Raw genomic sequence first — 15,653 nt, 5'->3', positions numbered from 1 at the left:
AACGTTTATCACTAGGAATATGCAGAATAACTTGCCTTCTTTGAGCGTACAACATAAAACAAATAAAGAGAATATGTACTGAAATGAAATTTCTTGTACTTATACCCTATAATATTTTTTGTACAATTTATTTTGTTTCTTTTTGTTAACATTTGTAATTCATTGAATGGTTTAAAACACACTTAAAAAACTCATTGGCATAAAAAAAAAATAAATACTTTTTCAATTTCATACAAAAGCTATCAAATATATTTTCAAAAAACCAAACACAACAACGCAAACACACCCTATTTTTCTCAGAATTTTGTTTTATGATCATTTTGCTCAACAATATCACACATCATATTATTATGGCGCGTATGGTATGGGTGATTTGATTTATTTTTACTTTTTTTAGTTTGCTTAAATATTTTAATGTGACAACATGAATTGTATATTAATTAGCTTGTACTTAATTTTACTTACACTTTCGTTCGGTATTGGACATTATTTGTCTAAAGAAACAAATTGTTACAAATCAGCTGTTTGCGAATTAAATTGTTGTGAAGGTTATCGTGTAATTGACAATGAATGTATACCAATTTGTGAAGGTGGTTGTCCGAAATCACAAGTTTGTTTAAAACCAAATGTTTGCGGATGTGAAGATAATAGTTTAGAAACGGATGATAAAAGGTAAAAGAAGTGATGTGAGATTTTTTTTTTTAATTAGTTCGGTTTTTATAGCAAATTAAGTTAACACTATTTAAAAAAAAAGACTAAATTCAAGATTCTATTGAATTTAAAAAAAAATATTTTTTATATTATTTATATCCATTACCATTTTTTACTTGCTCTATAGGGAAAGTATTGGTTTCGTGTAGAAAAAAAAAATTGAGGTTTTAATCAAAACCAACATTACGATGATGGAGAAGATCAAAAAAGTAGTTTTCGTCATGCCGTCCGTCGGTCTGTGCGTCTGTGCGTCCATCTGTACATCGAGCTAGGGCCTAAACGGATGGATGGATTTGCTTGAAACTTGGTACAGATGCTTTTTACGTTATTCCCTAGACCCGTTTTTTTTATTTTTTTAATATCTTCTTTTTTACGCATATCTCCCATATAACGTTTTCGAGGTATTGCAATTTTCTCGAAAACAACTCTAACGATTTTGATTAAATTTGGTATACGTAATAGACTTATTGATTCTAACAAAACTGCGTTTTTAGTTTTTCTCAAAAAATTCTGTAGGTGCTTTAAATTTTTGTATTTCAAAATTCTGTTAATTTAAAGTTCTAGATTTAAAAATTCTGTAAGTATTCGAAAATGATTACAGAAAAATAATTTTGATAATAAAAAAATGCGCGCTCTTTTTCATTATCAACAAATAATAGCTGAGCAGATCAATTTTTTCGGAAACATATCGATAGCTAAAAATTATATGGTTAAGGGTTGTATGTTTTTAAGAAGAGTCTCTTAACATACAGCCTTATAATTCTCAGGCCAACGACACAGAGAAAAATATGACCCGCTAAAAACTAACAGATTGCCATATTGTTTTACCGTCCATACATTTCATAAGGAAATCTTATTAAAATCAACGATTAATAAGGTTTTTTTAAGGAGATTTCTTATTATTTTTATAGAGAAAATCTTATTAAAATTTGACTGAAAAGTTGATTTTTTTTGCAACTTAGCACTAGAACAAAAATCGCGATCAATATTTTCATGGCAGGTTGGTTCAGGTGGTAAGGTGGGCGACTAATGATTTGAAGTCTCCAGTTCGATTCCCAGCCTGGTCATCGTTTTTTTTATTTTTTTGCAGATTTTATAACAATAAGGAAAACCCGATTGTTTTAATAAGGTTTCCTTCTTGGATGAAAACCATAGAGAAATCTTATTGTTTTTGTTCTATTTTATGTGGTCTATTTTTCTCTGTGGATATGAAAACTTAAAATTCAGGAACGGGATGTTATTCTATATTCCAAAATTCTGTTTGACCTAAATTCTGCACCTGACGAAGAAATTCTGTTTTAACATAATTTTTTCTTTAAATTCAAAATTTTGTTAATGATAAATGAAACAAAAATATTTTTCCTTTACACGGAGAAAACAGACCACATAGAATTAAGCGGATCGCACCTTAATTTAAGAGGATTTCTGCATGGTTTTTTGCTAAGATGACTTCCACCTTAAATTGAGGTTACAAGTCACATTAATTTCTTCAATACGCAAATTAAAAAAAAAAAAAACAAAAACTGGCAGCCACCCGGGATTGAACCTACAACTGTTGGGTTACTAGGCCAGTCCCAACTAACATTTCAGCTTCGGTTAAGGTATTACAAAAGCTATATTTCAGCTTCTTTTAAACTTTAGTAAGGTTGTTGGGCATGGAAAAAGGAGAACTTTATACAAGTTTGGCCTTCTATAAGGATCTTAAACGAAGCTTTACCGCAGCTCTACCGAAGCTTTGAGATTTGACAGATAGCTTCGGAAGAGCTTGTATAGCTCTTTAATACATGTCTTATCGAAATTTAAAAAAAAAAAAAAACAACTACAAAAACAAAAAATAATTCTTTTTTAACTGGTTTTAAATCATGAATTTTATCTTTTGATCTGATATGATGTAGGTATAACATTCCATTCGTTTTAAGTATAAATATTAATAATAATTTTAAAAGTATATAAAAAGGAATCGAACTTCGTATCTGCTTGGTGATAGTCCACCACTCTACCCACTCGGCCATCCTAGTATATTCATTAATGAAATCAAAAACTTAATCAGTTAAAATAGCAAAAATATGTCGGAGCTAAATTATTTAATGTCAAAACCAAAAAGTGTCCGAGCTAGATTATTTAATATCAAAACCAAAAATCAAATACAAAATTTGGTAATTTCTGTAAAGCTGCTATACATTTATTAAACAGGCTTATAAGAAAAACAAGCTTTCTTCGTTTAAGTTTCTTTAATAGTATTTAAACAACTTATTAGAAGTTGTTAAACAAGTCCGAACTTCTATAAGCAGTTAAATTCTGAAGCAAGCTCAATACAAGCTGTAAAAAAAGTAGAACCTGCGAGATTTCAATTTACAGAAGCTGTTGTTGTTGGGGTGCCTTACCATTGTGCTATATCACTGTTGGAAATGAGTATGATAAACTGCAAGTAAAGCTAAAGTGTGACTATAAGATTCAATTTTTATTGTTGGTCGGTTTTTTTAAGAAGAAGATTAACATTAAGATGAAGTTCACATTAAATTTAACTGAGTTTAAGTGGAATCACCTTATTTTAAGCGGATATCACCTTATTTTAAGGTGGTGAAATTTAATGTGCGCATCATCTTATTTTAAGGTGACACTTTTTTTCCGTGTATCATTTACAGAATTTTGGAATACAGAACTTTTAAATCCAGGATTTCGTATTTATAAAACTATAGAATTTTGAATTTTCAAAATTTTAAAATATAGAATTAAGAAATGCAAGATTTTGGAATATCAATTTTAGCAAATACAGAATTTTGACCGCAACCACTGAAATTCACGTTGATTTAAAAGTGGCTCTAATTGATATAGTGCTTAAATTGCACGAAGAAGAAAGACTTAGTCAACAATTCTGTTCTACCAGAAACTTAAAGAAGGCTTCCATTATTCCCATTCTATCTGTGGGAAGCGTATGGAGGATGAATATGTTATTACATTTAGTCCCAAATTTAGCTTTTAAAGACTTTACAGATGATACTGAAACTTTTTTGCATACTTAATAGAACCGAAATTGTTAGCTGGGACCTAACGATTCAGAAATTATTTTTTTTTTTTTATTAAAAAAGCTGAGAGAGCTAATAGAGAATAATTTAATTTTTCAGAAAAAATTTACCAAAACTACTTCAGTGCTCACGGAGCCTTAATTGTTTACATTGTTTTTTTTTTTTGTTTTATTCACAGGTGTTCAATATGCGTATCTACCTTTAGTGATCAAACTCTTGAATCAAGTTGCTTCCAATGTAGACCAAAGTATGCTTTTATCGATGATGCATGCGACCATTTGTGTCATGAAAACTGTACAAACAGCGATTGTTATTTAGATTACACTCGCAAATGTAATCCAGGTTTTCAAGAGAATCCCAAAACTGGGGGTTGTGAACCAATTCCACTATCTTTTGGACCTGTTGATTGTGCCGAAGGAAGTAATTGTCAGAATTTGTTAACAACATCAACGAATAGTTCATCAACAACAACAACGACAATAACAACACCACAAACAACAACAACAACAACAACGACAACAACACCACAAACAACAACAACGACAACAACACCAAAAACAACAACGACAACAACACCACAAACAACAACAACAACAGAATCCACCATGAACTGTCAAAATGAATGTTTTGACGGAACTTGTATAAATGGCTTCTGTCAAAAACATTCATCTACAATTTCATCTGATGAAACAAATTTCACCTTCTCCACATCAATGGATTTCACATACAATTGCACTGATGGCATCTGTCAAACTGAAGAAGAAGAAAATTCCACTATTTCCATTCCAACAGTAGATGTCACTTCGAACTGTCAAAATGGATGTTGGGGTGGCATTTGTTATGATGGCATTTGTCAATGTAAAGAAGGATTGATTTTGGATGAAGTGAAAAATGACTGCATAATGCCGTGTGAAAACAACTGTCAAAATGGCATTTGCAATCAAGATCACATATGCGAATGCAATCAGGGCTATGTTCATCAAAATGACACGGGCTGTGTTCCACAATGTGATCGAGAGTGTGTTAATAGTGTATGTGTAGCTCCGACACATTGTGAATGTCTCGAAGGTGACATATCGAGTTTAAATATTTCATCAGCACTTGAATGTTTGCCCACATGTCATGGGATTGATGGGAAACAGAGTTGTCAAAATGGTACTTGTGTAGCAGTTAATAAATGTCAATGTTTGGATGGATTCGTACCAAAGCCGGGTAATGATCGATTTGAATGTATTCCTGTGTTTGTTGGCAGTCGTGATAGTTTCAGAAAGAAGTTGTTATATTCTATGTGGATTATTGTCATATTGGCATTGTTAGTTATAATTCTTTTGGCATTTTTGGCACAAAAGAGATATAGACGAATCATTTATAATGTTGGCAAAGTTGGTAAGTGTTGAATAAGTGTTTTATTAAACCAAAAAAATTGCTATAAATCATTCTGTTTTTTTTTTTTAGAAATATACCAAACTACAGTCGAGTTCCGGGTCAATGATGAGCTAGAAGGATGTCGCTTTAGTAAAAACTATGAGAAGTAGACTTAAATCGATTATAAAACTAAGAAAGTACTTAATGACAAAAAGTCATATTTATTTCCAATATGAAATAACCTCAATAAATTTGTTTGTAAAGTGTACCTAATTATTTTAAAGATAAAGCGTCTATAGTGTAAATTGATACTGAGTAACATGTTCAACCGATTTTTAAGAATTTGAGTTTGTTTGTTCCCTTATAACTTCTAAAGTACTTATCATAATTTCACAAATAAGGTATCATTAGAATCACCTAGCTTGTCTTATGGGTATTGGCTATAAAGAGTATCTAATAAATTGACACTATTTAGAGTTAAAATATCAAATTATAAACATAAAATAATTTAAATACAAATATGTACTAGATTCAAAAGCTTAGACTTGTGTATTTTACAAATTTTGCCACTAGAGGGCGTGATATAAAAAATGCACATATTCTATAACCAGGAGACACGCAAGACGCTTTTAACGATATCTCATTTGACACGTTATGATAAGTAGTTTAGAAGTTATGTGGGAACAAATATGCTCAAATTTTCAAAAACCTCTTAAATACATACCTACAAACCTTCTTTTTGAGGTAATCCGATTACGCAAAACATAATACCTGAAAATCAATCGAAACTCTATAGTGTAGGGAATAACATTCCATTTTTAAGGCTTTGAACGAATTAAACCATGAAATGAGAAAAAAGAGATAGAAAATTGATTTAAATCCAGCAAATCCCACAACCAGGCTTGTCGAATGTCAAAAACAATTAGGAGAGAGTTCGTTTCTCTAAAGCACCTTTTACACATTTGATATGAAGGCAGAATAGCATCCCGCTGTCATGTGATCATAAACTCAAAAGCACCCATTGAGAATTTGAATGAGAAAACATGATATTCCCATCCCCCTTTTCGTCTCCCACTCTCCAAAAAACAACGAAAAAAATTTATCAAAAACATCAGGTAAACTGCGTTTGAGTAAATTAAGAGCAGACAAACACGCGAGCCCTTTTTCAATTTTGGCCAAAATCTTCAAAGAGCAATGTATACACACCAAACCAAACAGCAGCAGCGGCGGCGTGCTTAACCTCGAACAAAGGCAAAGACCAAAAGAGAGGTATCCAAACCTGCTACCTTTTGTTCATTGCGTTGTCGGTCGTCGTCCATAAACACACACATACACAATTTAAATTAAAAGTGCACCCATAAATGAATAGAACAGCAGAGGTACACTATCTACAAGTTGGTTGGTAGGTATATATGAATAACCTCGTTTATATTCACTTTAATTACCCTGAAAAAGCGGGGAAATTTATACAGTTTTGACGGCCAGACGAAGCTGAAGCTCTCGGTCAGGGATAATGGCCAACATATGGTTTTAAGGAAGTGTTTTTTTTTTTTTACTGTGCCTATATTACGATTAACCTGCCTACGGCCTTCTCATTGTGCTTGAACTGGGAGCAGCAAACTGGTACTCCTTGAAAAAAAAAAAAGTGTATTTTATATAGAGTAGGTAACATCCATTAAAGATGATGATGATGATGATGATGATGACGCCGATGACGAGGCAGGATATGTTTTTTTTTTTTTTAATAGAAATGAACTTATATGTGTGTGCTTTTAGAGCAGTGGCAATAGCCGAAGCAAGGACTCTTTTTCTTAACAGGAATTCAGGCTGAATTTGTTTGGGCATTTTTAATGGAATATACCTAGTCTTTTTTTTTTGTGTTGCTTTCAACAAGCAAAAGCAAAAAAGAAAAAATGAGCCGTAAGATGTATATTTAGAGTTTGAATGACATCAGGACCGCATTTTATCCAATTTATATCTACATATTTGACAAGCCTAAAATGACACTTTTTTGCATTTCATGGAATTAGTTTAAATTGGCAGAGAATTAAACAAAATTTGGATCATGACTTTTCCTTTAGTGAGCGCTATAAATTAGATTATTATATACCTTTTAACCAGCGGCGGAGTAAGAAGCTTTCAAAGATATATTATTTGTCAAATAAGGATAACATGTTTGAAAGTTATGAGGGAACATACATGCAATACTGGACAAAATATAGTAGGTAGGTACACACGATTTAAATTTGCACATTTGTGTTATTCTAGCTCTCCAAGTCATCAAAAAACTATTCGTTAAAAGTGATCAAGAAAGTTAATTACAATCCTAATATATGCTCCTGTCGAAAATTATGTTAAAAATGCATCAAAGGAGAAAGCAAATAATTAAAGTTCTTAAATGAGTACGCACTGAAACATTTAGAAATTTATTTGACTCACAAAGCTTGAATTCGTCATTCAACGGAGCTGAGAAGTTGGCATAACCTTAATTTATTAATGCCTCAGGCGATTTTTTTTTTTCAACTATCGTATTTAACTGAAAGACTTAAGTCCAAAAATAGCGCAGTGAAGTGACAAAAATTTCATTTTTAGAAATGAAAAATCAAAAAAAAAGAAATTACTAAAAAGCATTTAATATGTCAAACTTCATTAAAATAAATTCATAAGAATTTCAAAAAATTAAGTACAAATGGTTAGAAGATCGGTTGTGGTAGAGAAGTAAAACAATTCCATTTAATTATGTACATACCTATTTATTTATTTATTTATTCTAAAAATCTTCGAACTATCAAAGCAGTTAAATATAATCCGATGATTACTATTACTAGTCTCAAAGTACACTGGTCTGCAAAATTTAACTTTTTTTTTCTCCTTCAAATAATTTTTTGATATTATGAAAGATTGGACTTTCCTGAATCTAAATCTGGTTTCAGAAAAATTCTATCAGGTACCATTTTTGTAAAAATGATTTTTGAAAAATGTGGGTAGTTTCTAAAAAATCAACCTTTTAGATTTATTTGAACTCGTGCAAAATTCAAACTATTTGTAGCATTGAGCTCAAATTTGGAGGACTTATTCCTCGTTATATGGCCTATCGATTGACACCAAATATGTCCTTTTACATTAATGTTTACTCAAATTTTAAAATACTGATTTATAAAAAAAACAGAAATATCGAAATCCTTTACTTTTTAGTAAATCCAACATGAACAAAAACACCTTAATTAAGGAAAATGTAAAATATCAACGCCCATTACATTTAAAAAGTCAAATTTGTAAAGAAAACCATAATAAAATATATTTAACAAAATTTTTACGTGTTTTGTAATTTTATATACTATTTATCTATTTAGAAATATCTTATTTGTAATAAACCATTCGATAAACTGCCTTGTAAAGCTTCATATTTGTTTCTTCTAGAAACAAAATTATACTTTTCTTGTAGTGCTGAGTTAGAATCCGAAGTCAAAAAAATTCTATCACGTGAGGATTTTAAGATATACGCATTAAAGTATCACAAAATCAAGTTTTTTCTTAGAAAATCTCAATAAAAACTACTATATCTCACAAACCAGAGCTGACCGAAATTTTTTGAGTTCGGATTTAAAATCAGCACACTAAAGTCCATTAGAAAAGTATATTTTTGTTCTAGGGAGAAAGATATATTAATTTTTAGAGATCAGTTTTTTTTTTATGATAAGATATGCCAAACCTACTAAACTTACTTAAATTAAGATATCTCGGAGAAGAAAAGAGATATTGAGAAGATTGAAACTGAATTTGAAAGAAAAAAATAAGTTCTTTCATAAACCGTAGGTATCAATTTTAATTGAAAAATATTAAATTATGCCAAAATATTTCTTCAAACAGCAAAAAAATGGGTTTTTGAGATTTTCTAACGGGAATATCAAAAAAACGTGATGTGCTAGATCAATTCTGACTTCGGATTGGGAATCAGCATACAAAAATCCTTTAGAAAAGTATAGTTTTATTTAAAGGAGGATTTCCTTGCAGACCAGTGGTATTAGAAAATACAAGATTTAATATTTCGAAAAAAAAAATATATGTATGTAAAAGCCTTGAGGGAGCATGCTAAGGCAGTTTGATTTTGCAAAAAATATACGTCGATAAGCTGGTTGCCCAAGGGGCACATTAAAGTTAATGCTATCCGATGTCATTTTCCCTTGTTTGATAAAATTGAAGTTTACTTAAACAATTGTTTTTACTTTTCTTTAAGTCTTTTTTCAACATTTTAACACTACTTTGTTTTACTATTAATATTCTATACTAAACCTTTTGGCATGATCACAAAATAATATTTAAATGTCGAAAAAATCATATCACCTGCTGACATCACCTTTTTCATTGATAGCCAAGCGGCAATTAAAACGATTTCTGCCACCTTAATCAAGTCAAAGCTTGTTTCTTGCTGCCGCGAAGAGCTTAGGGTTCTTGGTATGCAGCATAATGTAAGACTCTGCTGGGTTCCCGCAACGAAAAAGCGGATGAGCTTGCAAGGGAAGGCTCAGTTCTTGATCCCTCTCTCATAAACCATAACATCAACAATATTTTCCAAAAAACCAATGCAAGATTGTCCCTTACTCCCTTATATTTTTTTTTTCCTTAAATTCCCTAGAGAATCTTTTGGTATCATTTGTTTAATGAAATTAAAGCAAAAAAAATGGTTTCATTAAAAAAAATTTAATTTTATTTTAAGAGATAAATGCAATTTTCTAACAATCTGACTTCAAACACAAGAAAAATATTTTGAAAACAACGGCAACACCTACAATTTTTTAAAGTACATTTTTAAAAAGGGAGAAGCTCATTCTTATCCCTTAAATTTAAATCCACTAAATTTAGTTAAGAGTTTTTGAAAAAAATGGTCCACAAACTCAGAATTAAAAAAAAAAATGTTATTAAAAAAAATTTAAAATAACTTTTTTCCAAACTTTTTCTAATAAAATATGAATTTATTTAAAAAAAATTTTTGACCATTAATATGTAATATCAGTTGAATTCCGAAGCAGAAAAGGTAATATATATCACACTTTTGAAAAAAAAAAAATTAAAAATTACTTTAATTTCAATGGTTTTTTTTTTTTTTTTTTGATAAAAACTGAATTTTTGCATTGAAATAATTAATTTTCTCAAAGACTTTGGTAAATAAGAACTTTAAATTTTTCTTTTTTAAACTTTAAACCGTAAGGGTTATTAAATAAATAAAAAATAATTTTATATTTACATGTTGAACTTTAAATAAAAATAAAGTTCAAATTTTTTTCAAAACTTCTATTAAAAAAAGTTCTTCGAAAATGAAATACTTTTTAATTTTTTTCGTAAACCGTAATACCATATTGACATTTTCTTTTATAATTTCAACACATAATAAATGCGGCCAAAAAAAATTGAAAATAAATGCATTTGATATTACGAAAAAGTTTTAAAAACGACATCTTAAAATTTGTTCAATAATTTTTTTTTCAAAAATCTGAGTTCAGTTACCATTCTTTCAAAAGCCCTTAATTCAATTGACTTAATTTTAATTTTACAAATATGACGAAACTTCTAGCTTTTTAAAAATGTATATTTAAATGTTTTAGGTGTTGCCGTTGTGTTTTTTTTTTTGTGTTTGAAGTCAATTAATAAGAAAATTGCATCTATCGCTTGAACGATGGAAGATTGTCCCTCACTCCCATATTTTTTTTTTCCTTGAATTTCCTAAACAATCTTTTGGCATTTATTAATTTATAAAATTTAAGAAAAAAATTTGAAAAAAAAATTGTTTTGTTCACAAAAATCTTCAATTGAATTTAAAAAATCAAAACGGCAACACCGTCAATTTTTAATCTATAGACTTTAAAGTATTTTTAATTACCGACGTTTGAAAAAAAAGATCATCAAAATCTAAGCTGTTCGGCCGGGTTCCCTAATATTGCCAATTTTTGAGCTTTAGTTACTCCACTAATGAACAATTATGAAAAACGGAAATTCGCAGGAAAACTATACAATAGATGTAGCTTTGAAGTTTAAAAAGTGATTATCGTTTTTTTTTTCTCTTTTAAAAATGATGACAGATATCAGATCGGAAAACTAGTTTTAAGTGTTACCACACTGAATAAACTAACTATCCAAAATGAAAGTATTGGTTTTTGAATTTTTTTTACTGCTGTTTAGAGAAATTAAATTATCAGTGTGAAATAGAGCAACATAAGTAAAACAGAGTTGTTTTTGTTATTTTTGGTAACTTTTTATTTACTTTGTCTTATCAAAAGTTGGTTTTCATACGAGTTTTTATTTTACCTAGAAACAAAAAAAAAATTATATTCTATTTTGAGAAAATTTTCTTAAATCATGAGGAAATTTTTTTTTAAATATTCGCAGAAAAATTGGTTAAAAAATTCTTTTTTTAACGCAATTTACAAATAAAATGGATAAATTTGATCACTTTTTCAACCAAACGTGAAATTTTAATCGTGGTAGAAAGGCCTTGAGAAATTCGCTTAAGACTGGTTAAACGAGAAATTCGATTGCGAATATTGGTCTTTTTGGTCTTTGCTGATAAATGGGCATAGTTGTCATGGACAAAATTACATTTAGGTATTTAACAGACGAGACAAGAGTTTTTCATGACATTTTTTTCGATAAGAAGAATCATTGTTTCAACAGTCATACTTAAAGGCTTCAGTCATACACTAAGGCTTCTTTTAATGTAATTCAAATATTTCAAATTTTAAACATGCCCGAAACGAAATCATTTTTGGAATTAAAGTTAAAACACCCAAAAACGTATTTTTTATTGCGATATAGGTACTATAAATATCAAGTTATGCATTCGTATAAAAAAAAAAAGTTGAGATAACATTTTTCCATGACATTACGATGGTAGACAATGCCAAAAAAGTGGGTCCCGGAAGTCAGTCTGTCTGTCTGTCTGTCTGTATAAGGAGCTACAGCCTAAACGGATGGACCGATTAATGTCAAACTTGGTATGTAACGTTATTTGCCGACTCTCCAGGTAGTTTTTGGAATTAATTTTTTTGGACCAAAAATAACGGTACTTGTCATATACCAATTTTAGTAAAATTGAAATATCTCAAAAACGGCTCCAACAATTTTGTTAAAAAAATTCAAATGTTAGTTTTAAGACAAGGTCTATCTTTTTATGAAAAAGTTTTTTTTGGAAAATTATTATTAACGGTACCTGCCATAGGTAGAACCGTTTTTTTTTTTTTCAAATCCGATTATCTCCGAAATTGCTTATTCGATTTCCAAGAAACTTATTGTGAGGAAGCATTTATACAATTTAAATATAAACCAAAAAACAAATTTCCAAAAAAATAATTTTTGGATTTAAAAAAAAAAAATTTGAAATTTTTTTTTGAAAAATCAAATTTTCGAAAACGGAACACTGAATTTTTTTGGAAATTTTGTTTTTAGATGTTGATTAGTGATTTCTACAAAATGGCATACCAATTTTATTTTAAAACTTTTTTTCCAAAAAAATATTTATAAAAAGTTAGTTTTTTTAAAAAACGGCTCTAACGATTTTGAAATTTTTTTTTCTTAAAATGCATCTTAATATATCAATCAAAACTGCATACTTGTTTTGGAGGGCAATTTGATTTCAGATTTTATTTTATTTTTTTAAAAAACGAATTTTATTTTTTCAAATTTCTATATAAAAAGTCTTAAAAAATTTAAGCAACTTTAACTCTAAGAGCAAGTTCGAGCAAAAAATAGTTTTTGAGAACTTTTTGCCTGGGTTTAAAGTGATTTTATATTTTTAGAATTAAAGATTACAAAATCACTTAAAACAACGAAAACTGTCAAACGAAAACAAGTCAATGAACAAAATTCAAATAGTTCACTCTGACGTATGAGTGCTTTTTTTACATTTAAATTAAGCGCCCTACTTGGCTATTACTTTTTTTTTTCTAACAAAGACACACATCCCCTCCTGTCAACTTGTCGTCATCATTAATAGTTGTGATACATTTTTATGCTACACCATACAAACCGACAAGTCAAATCAAACTAAAACCAGAGGAGCAAGAGAAGCATACATGTGTTTCTATAATAATTTCTCTATTTTTTTTTTTTTTTTTTTTTTTTTTTTTTTTACTTGTCATCACATTTGAATTGCAGTTTGCAGAGCAAGTGAAGTCAAGTGCAGGTGCAAGTTGAGTGAATGTATACATAAGGTGTATATATGCACCTTTGTATATACATAAAATCTATGTAAGTCAAGTGATGTCCTCCAAGTTTTCTTTCAAGTGCAGATCAGAAGGAATGTCAAGGATAGCTTAAGGCTGAATGAAATAAATTTATTTATAAAACTTTATCACATACACATGACAAGATGCTGATGATGATGATGATGACTTGTATTGCATCGAAAAGCAAGGCAAGGCAAAGGCATTCAAGAAGAAGCTTTTAATTTGGCACATATATTTTATATGTATATCTATTTGGCATAACTTAGTAACTCGATTATGCTGATATACCTTTAAAGTTCTTCTCAGCAAAATTGACTTGGTTTTTGGAATAAAGTGTCAAAAACTAATTAATGATTCATACAAAAACCATCAGAACTTCAACAGAAGCACAAAAATTGGGCATATTTTGAATTACCGGAAGCGAATAATTTATGCGTATAAATCAAAGCCTTTTCTCCAAAATGAATTTAGGTCACAAGTTGAATTTAAAATTCGCCCTTCCTGTGACTGACTGTGTGTTAACATTGAAATGGTCTTTGTGTGTACTAATTTCCACTCCGATCCAATGACTGGTTCATTAATTTTTCATCGCATTGATTGGTCGCACTTAAAGAAACTCCACAATTCCATAAAATAGCAACACAAAATTGAAACGTGCCCTAGAGTATACAAGAGTGTATACAACAAAACACGACGGAGGCACTAAATGGCGCCCAACGTAGGGATGAGTACACGAACTTTCTGTCCTTGATTATACCCAATCCGACCTTCAAAAAAATTGTGTAGGTATTGCTACGTGGGGACAACCACTCAAAGGAAACACACAACATGCAAATCTACAAATTTCGAATCTTTTACTGTTAAAATAACAACAACAACAACAAAAAACAACAAGCTCTTTAAGTTAATTTTATGAATAGAACGTCGCGTCCCACACACATTCGGGAGGGATATGTGTCCCTTCTTTTTATAATTATTGGCTATATGTAAAAAAGACATAAGCTCCATAATGAATGTGCGAGTTCACCGAGAAAAAAAGGCCAATGCGTACGTCCGCTTACTTGATTATTAATGTTTCGAGGACTGCGGCATTCGCATCCCAGGTCATAAACAAACTCTCAAGGATTCCACAGCACCAGAGTTAGAATAATCTAAACCTACTCATACAATAAATACATTTATATAGTATCTGCTGTAGAATGTAATTCCGAATTTTATGTGAAGATAATGACTGTGGAGGCGGCTTAAATGTGTCACGTTTCACGTTTTTGAGTTAGCTTCGGTTTTTGGGCGTTTTGATGTGGTTAAAGTAACGAAATTTTGTTGTTTCTATATTGAATCATTGGTTTACTGTGTATAGTCCACTCGGAGTATATAGTAGTTTTAATGTCACATTCTATATAGCGGCAACATAAACTTTGAATAAGCAATAAGGATGGATTTTGTGGAAACTAAACATAAATATGACTGACAGTATGATTCTATGATTTATTGCTATGTGTTTCTAGTCTCTAGAAATTAATAGCTTTTGTGGTAGGCGTATACAATTTTGTCATGTAACTGGTGTTGTTGTTGTTGTTGTTGTTGTTGGTAAATGAATGTGTATGCAGGGATGTGGTTTAGTAGAGTAACAATAATTCATGAGTTTAATTTGATATTGGGGAGTTAAATGATGTTTCTAGAGAAAAAAAATCAAAAACTCTGAGGGATTAGATAGATTTTAGTAAAATTACGAATGGATGGTAGATGACAGCTTTTTAATTTGGCATTTTATATGAATCGTTTTATACCACACCAAAGCAAAATAGTTTTTGAAAATGTTACGTTTTGAAACGTAATGAAACGTAACGTAATGTAATGTAAACAAATGTAACGCAACGTAAAGTAACGAAATTATTTTTTTTCTGTAAATATTTTTTCGCTTCTCCATTGTACGAATTAAATTCGAACTATAAAGAACCAAATTTTTCAAGAAAAAAAAAAAAAGAGAAACAGTTCGAAGTGCAAAGCTAATATTTTGTGTCTGTCATTTATTAATTAATTTGATAACTGTATTTTTTTTAATATGAAAGACTTATATCAAGTTTTAAAAAGAAGCTTTTTATTTATTTATTTAATTCGTTAAATACTAACGTTACATCTTAATACTAAATTTATAAACTAAAAAAAGAAAAAAAAATATTAAATACAAAATTATAAATAGGTATGTACATTAAAATTGTGCATTAAAAAAACTTTGTTTGAAACTCTTACTCTTAAAATTAACATTAAATGAAGAAATTATAAAATAGTATCTGTTGAAGACTGAAATCAGTTGATTTAAGGGACTATT

At 29.8% G+C, this 15,653-nt stretch overlaps 2 protein-coding genes across 9 annotated transcripts in view; one reads left to right on the top strand and one right to left on the bottom strand.

The window, feature by feature from the left end:
- The window catches only part of LOC129916343 (neuronal acetylcholine receptor subunit alpha-7), a 235,269-nt gene that overhangs the window by 120,923 nt on the left and 98,693 nt on the right, over positions 1-15,653 (bottom strand). The gene's annotated exons all lie outside the window — the stretch shown is intronic.
- LOC129916344 (scavenger receptor class F member 1-like) lies at positions 383-5,937 on the top strand. The gene is made up of 3 exons (XM_055996216.1): positions 383-672; positions 3,916-5,123; positions 5,193-5,937. The coding sequence occupies exons 1-3, from the start codon at positions 425-427 to the stop codon at positions 5,270-5,272; spliced, it is 1,536 nt and encodes a 511-aa protein (XP_055852191.1). The 5' UTR covers positions 383-424; the 3' UTR covers positions 5,273-5,937.

The sequence above is a fragment of the Episyrphus balteatus genome, chromosome 3 (assembly GCF_945859705.1).
Source record: "Episyrphus balteatus chromosome 3, idEpiBalt1.1, whole genome shotgun sequence".
NCBI lineage: Eukaryota > Metazoa > Arthropoda > Insecta > Diptera > Syrphidae > Episyrphus > Episyrphus balteatus.
This window is presented reverse-complemented; position numbering and strand designations above follow the sequence as displayed.